General features: G+C 32.2%; 1 protein-coding gene across 1 annotated transcript; it reads left to right on the top strand.

Annotated features, from left to right (window-relative positions):
- The first annotated feature begins 1,560 nt into the window (after positions 1-1,560).
- Positions 1,561-5,959, top strand: LOC111895058 (protein IQ-DOMAIN 21). Its single transcript, XM_023891178.2, has 5 exons — positions 1,561-1,793; positions 1,876-1,991; positions 2,684-2,995; positions 3,949-4,272; positions 5,163-5,959. Exons 2-5 carry the CDS (start codon positions 1,914-1,916, stop codon positions 5,766-5,768), a joined length of 1,320 nt encoding a protein of 439 aa, XP_023746946.2. The 5' UTR covers positions 1,561-1,793; positions 1,876-1,913; the 3' UTR covers positions 5,769-5,959.
- Positions 5,960-6,346: the final 387 nt, after the last annotated feature.

The raw sequence follows: 6,346 nt of genomic DNA, 5'->3' as shown, positions 1-6,346 counted from the left end.
GTATAAAAAAAGAATAAAGATTGTAATTTTTTTACCCAAAGCTATATCAATATCGTTCAAGATGTCATCAACGTTGTCAACTATCAGATTTGTAAACTTTATCATCCAATCTTGGGTGCATAACAAAGCTTCAACTATCAATGTCGATAAACTAGTCTGATACTCACTTACAACTCTACCACATGTGCTAAACGCGGACTCGGAATTAGAGTATAAAATAATACTAAAAAGCTGAAATATTTCAGCTTTGATAGCTCTATTTTGAAGGATTATAACTCAATGAATATAATACCAAAATAAACAAAATTATAGTTTAAATTCATCTATAAACTGTAAACTAAATGTTGGAAAAAACCGTAGGTCAATCCGATTTAAAATGAATGAGTTATGGATGTTTAAAAAACGTCACAGATTACAAAATCTTGCTGAAAAACTGAATTTTTTCAGCTTTGATAGTTCTACTTTGAAGGATTGTAACTCAGTGAATATAATACCAAAATAAACAAAATGATAGTCTAAACTCATCTAAAAACTGTAAACTAAATGTCGGAAAAAAAACCGGAGGTCAATCCGACTTAAAACGAATGAGTTATGAGTGTCTAAAAAACATCACAGATTACAAAATGTTGCTGAAAAGCTGAATTTTTTCAGCTTTGATAGCTCTACTTTGAAGGATTGTAACATGGTGAATATAATACCAAAATAAACAAAATTATAGTCTAAATTCATTTACAAACTGTAAACTAAATGTTGGAAAAAACCGCAGGTCAATCCGACTTAAAACGAATGAGTTATGTGTGTTTAAAAAACGTCACAAAAATCTTAATCATGTCCAACCGGTTCTAAACCCGGTAAAAACCAGACCGAACCATGAAAAAAACCGGACTGGACCGGAGAGAAATCTTAGAACCAAGAACCGGCCCGGTGGTCCAAAAAAACGGTCCGGTCCGGTCCGATCCACCGGTTCAAATGCTCATCCCTAGGTATAAACTTGTTTTTGTGTATGCTAGCTATGATCAACACAAGCAATTTGTGAGTATCTTGCGTACCGTATCATATCTCCTTTTTATCTTTCTTTTTTCAGACTTGGGTTTTATTGTTGTTTTCTTATAATAAAAGAAACAAAAATGTTATACTATAATAAAATTTTATATATTAAAACATTATTACTTTTTATACTTATCTCTTTTAGTTAATTTACATTAGTGTAATTGTCAATGTCTGCATGTATAAATATCATTAGAATGTTGGTTACAAATAACCTAAATGTAGATTTTTCAATGTGTTGACAATGACAACATATGATGAAAAAAAATTAAAATATAGTAGTTATATATCAAAGTAATATTATAATATATATATTTATTATTCTTTATATCCTCCCAACTTAAATAAATAAATAAATAATCTAACTTCATTTTCTTGATAATGTAATTCTTATTCTTAGTCACCTTGGGGAAACATGTGGGGCATAGAAGTGTTTGAGGAGTGTATGTGAAGCGTAGACCGTAGTTTCGAGAAAGTGTATGAGTAGCAATTAGCTTCAAAACCTACCCACCCGTGACAACGATTAATAAACCAACGCCATTTCCGCGCCCAGCAGTTACTACTTCCTCCCACTCTCTCTCTCTCTCTCTCTTTCCCTCTCTCATCTCTCTCCATTTCACTTATCATCATCACCATTTTCTGCTACGGTTTTCATTTTCACATGGAATGGATCAATAACTTCAACAACAACAACACCAAAAAGCAGATCAATCCATAATACGACTAAAGATTCATCTTCCTTCAAGGTTTCATTACTGGCTTCCGTTTTTTCTGTATGTAACTTGATGGAATTAGCGTTTAATGTCTGTGAAAGCTTTCTTTCTGTAGATTGAAACGATTGCTAAGTGATCTGTTTCCGTGTTGAAATGGGGAAGAAAGGGAGTGGTTGGTTTTCGTCTGTGAAAAAGGTGTTCAAGCCTTCAAACAAAGATCTCAATGAGAAGGTTAGTTTTTGTTTTGGTTTTGGAATTCAGTTTTATACACGTAAACTGTTCATCGATGAACTGAAACGTACAAAATGTTGACAAAAAAAGCATATGTGAGTCCGTATTTTGGTTCTCCTGAACAGTTTTTGTTCGTTTTGTACCATGAATGTCGTCTTATGTAGTGCAAATTTAGGAACAGTAGTTGCAGATTTGGATAAAAACATATTTTATTTTGTTTTGAAATGATGATTAGTTTGATCTGTTCAACAATTTCGATCTGATTAAATATGTGCGACAATTGCGAGGCAACATAAATGTAATGCTAGCTTTGATCTAATTTCACTAGGGGTTAAACACATAATTAGGTGTTGAATTAAATTTATACTTGCTTTTTGTGCAATCCATTTCTATCATTAATCATGTGATCTTTGTCCTTTTGGCTTTTCTTGGAGGTTCGATATTTACTACTATCATGAATGGTCCCCCTACCTTTTACACTGTGCAATTTGGCCCAGCAATTTGTGAAATTTTATGAGATATAACCATCAGGCCACCTATAATATCACAATCAACTATGTCCCTAGATCATGTGCTTCTTATGTTTCATCACAATCACATATGATTCTTAAATCTAAATCTCGATTCTTGCATACATTAGTGAAATTTGTTAAATTTATTTTGGAAATTAACCAATTGATGAGCAATTATAGAATGGTTTTCGCAAGGAGAATGTGGTGGATAAACATCAAGAAGACAAGCCCGAGGTTGTGTCTTTTGAGCATTTTCCAGCAGAGAGTTCACCGGATGTCACAAATGAGGAAAGTGATGGTGATCGGTTGTCTCAGGCGGGTGATGATCAAGATCATGCTATTGCGGTGGCGGTGGCCACCGCTGCCGCGGCGGAGGCGGCGGTTGCCGCTGCTCAGGCGGCAGCTAAAGTTGTTCGTCTCGCCGGTTATGGCCGCCGGTCTAAGGAAGAAAGAGCTGCTATCCTCATACAATCATACTATAGAGGATATTTAGTAAGTATACCCCTTCCACAAATTAATCTTTTGCTAAATTTAAAAGGTTAAATGCAATTAAATTTTCACTCCTATAATATGGTAAATTTAAAAAAGTATAAAATTTTTAAATGTACAACACTATAAGTGGGTAAAAACTTCAAAGTGTAATGCCTTAAGCAGAAAGAAAATTAAAAGTAGAATGTTGTAATAAAAAGAAGTGAATGTAAGATACTATAATACACAAATAAATCAAAATACATTGTTATTTCTTGTGTTTATCCTGATTCGAAAACCTTCATTATTTCTTGAATTGGGTATAATATATATAACCTTCCTTCCCAAATAAAGAAACAAAACATTTTGTTTTGGTTATTATTAGGTTTTCAACAAAATTCCAGAAATTACCTCTATTCAATTTATTGATTATTGATAGCATTTATTTCAATCAACAAATTCCTATATCTTGACAAGCTTAAGGGTATTTTATATATTTGATTAATAGTCAAAACACTTTGTAACACAAAAATTCAATTCCATTTCATGCTTCTTTTGTTTTTGGGTGTGGGAACGCTATATAAGATTGGGGTACATGAAAGAAATAGTAACATACTTTCATTGATTTGTTTTGTTATAGCATACTACTTTCATTTTCTCTTATTCCATCATTGTACTTTGAAAATTTTACCAAACTATAGCAATGTTTCATTAAAATATAAAACGATTTTCATAGCTATAATTGGGGAAATTTATCATATTATAATATCATAATTAGAAAAAAAAATCAAAAGTACAACGCCAAAATTTGATATGTTTTTCATAGTACTATGACTTGATAGAAAAAAAAGTTTGTAATGTGCAATGTTGTAATAAATAGAAATGAAATCATGATGCTATTATTTAGAAAGAAACGAAAATAAGTTGATATTTCTTGCATTCAGCCTTAAATAAAAGTACATTGTTATTTCATGTAGGCTAGACGTGCATTACGAGCATTAAAGGGACTAGTGAGGTTACAAGCCCTAGTAAGGGGCCATAATGTACGAAAACAAGCTCAAATGACAATGCGGTGTATGCAAGCCTTGGTGCGTGTGCAAGCAAGAGTGCGGGCACGTAGACTTGAATTAACACATGAAAAGCTCCAAAAGAAAGTCGGGAAAGATGAAAAGCTGATAGTGTCACCAAAAACACGAGAAAACATAAATGAGAGCATTGAAAAGATTAAAGAAACTGCTTTGAGAAAACATGATGCCGAAATGAAAAGAGAAAGGGCTCTTGCATACGCGTTTGCATACCAGGTTCGTGTACGTATTAATGTTTTGAGTGTTTGATGAAAGGCTAAATAGAAATTAAAAAATAAAAAAATAAAAATAAAAATAAAAATAAAATAAAAAAATCATGTGTGTTTACCATTGAATCGATTTGACTACTTTGAGAAAACCATTTCATTAGTTAACCCGTTATAAAAAAGTTTTTAAAAAAAAAAAATCATAATGAACTTTCACCATTTTTATTGATTGAGCTATTTAGCTGTGTTTTAGGATTAAAACATTGTATTTTTTTTTTTTTGACTATTTTAAAAAAAAATTAAAAAATAATTAAAAAAAAAAAAAAAAAAAAAAAAAACATTTCCATAGTTACCCAGTTTATAAAAAATTAAAATATAGAAAATAATTTTACCATTTTATTACTTTAGCTAATTAGTTATGTTATATATTAAGTATATTGTTTGACTTTCAAAAACTAAATTTTCATGGTTACCTAAATTTAGAAATGGCTATAATGCATAAAAGCACAATGTTTTTTCATCATTTTATTCTATTGGATTAGCTAGTTAACTAGATTCTATGGTAAATAAATTATTATATTTTTTTGGCTGATTAAAAAATTCATTTTCCCGGATACCTAGTTTCAAAAGGTTAAAATATAGAAAAACATAACAGTTTTTCACCGCTTTATCGCTTTAGCTATAGTTAAAGTATATTATATTTTTATAGTATTGTTTCTTGATATCAATCCGCGTAACCACCAAACATGGTTTTTTATATAGTTAAAAAAAATAATTAGGTAACTGTGTAAATTGATGATACAATAAAATGCAAAGTTTTTTCCCCCTGTAATTAGCCATTTACTGAAAGAAATAACCATACATATATGTTACTAAGATTATTATTTTTTGAAATAACAGCAAGAGAAACAACAACATTTCATACCATCAGAAAGCGATAACACGATATCATATCCCAATGATCATGAAAAACAACAATGGGGATGGAACTGGCTCGAAAGTTGGATGGCATCACAACCCTACCAAGGCCACCCAATAGGGCCCCATGATGGGTCCCACTTAACCCAACCCACAAGCGACAATATATCAGTTAAAACAGTTGAAATGGACCTAGTCACACCGGTGAGTTCCGAATACATCACTACGGGCCGACTCAGTGGTGAAACCGTCGACTCGGCCCAACACTCTCAATCTCGACGCCAGTCAGGATCAGACATGATTCCTAGCTATATGGCCCCAACCCAATCAGCTAAAGCCAAGGTTCGAGCCCAGAACTCAGGAAAAAACAAAGGTCAGGCCACTAAAAAATGGTTGGCCTTTGATACATCAAGTTCTGGGGGCATTTTTCAGGCCCCCAGAAGCCCAAGCCCGAACCTTAAAGGATATGGCAATGGGGCTAATGGTGTTCGAGCTCAATCTAAATGGTCAACAGGTTATAGCCCGGATTCGAGTGGAGGTGATGATGGGTCAATGGGTCGTTATGGGTGGAGACACCATTTTGGATGATGATGATGTTATAGTGATGGTAATAATAGTGATTGTGTGATATTATTTCCCTTTTAAAAGTTGTTAATATACGTTTACTTGTGGACACTTTTAATTATATAATTATGTTTTTTTGGCTAAAACCGGGGCTATTTGTTATTGTTTAATTGTATGAGATTTTGGTTTATGGAAGTACGTTTAATTGTAGGTTATCAGCTAATTGTTTTAAAAAGTTGCATAGTATGAGTCGTTTAAAATGTTAATATTATTTCACGTGTACTTAGCAACTTGCTGCTAATTTTGTAATCTTTGAAAAAATTATTGTTGTAATTTCAAGTATGTTTATAATAAGGATAATGACTTAACATGGGTAATCTATTTTTTGTTTTGTATACATTTAGACATTGAGCTTTTTTTTTGTCCATATTTTCACCTTGAACCTGTTTACTTGTTCAAAAAACATCCTTATGATTTGGGAAAATTGACACTGTAAAGCAACGAAGTTTTAGTTTTGTCCCAAATTGGCCACTAAAGTTTTTTTTTTGTGCAATTTGTCCCTCAACTTTCAAATTAACTATCAATTACGCCATTTTAAGCAA

The sequence above is a fragment of the Lactuca sativa genome, chromosome 1 (genome assembly GCF_002870075.4).
Source record: "Lactuca sativa cultivar Salinas chromosome 1, Lsat_Salinas_v11, whole genome shotgun sequence".
NCBI classification, from domain to species: domain Eukaryota; kingdom Viridiplantae; phylum Streptophyta; class Magnoliopsida; order Asterales; family Asteraceae; genus Lactuca; species Lactuca sativa.
This window is presented reverse-complemented; position numbering and strand designations above follow the sequence as displayed.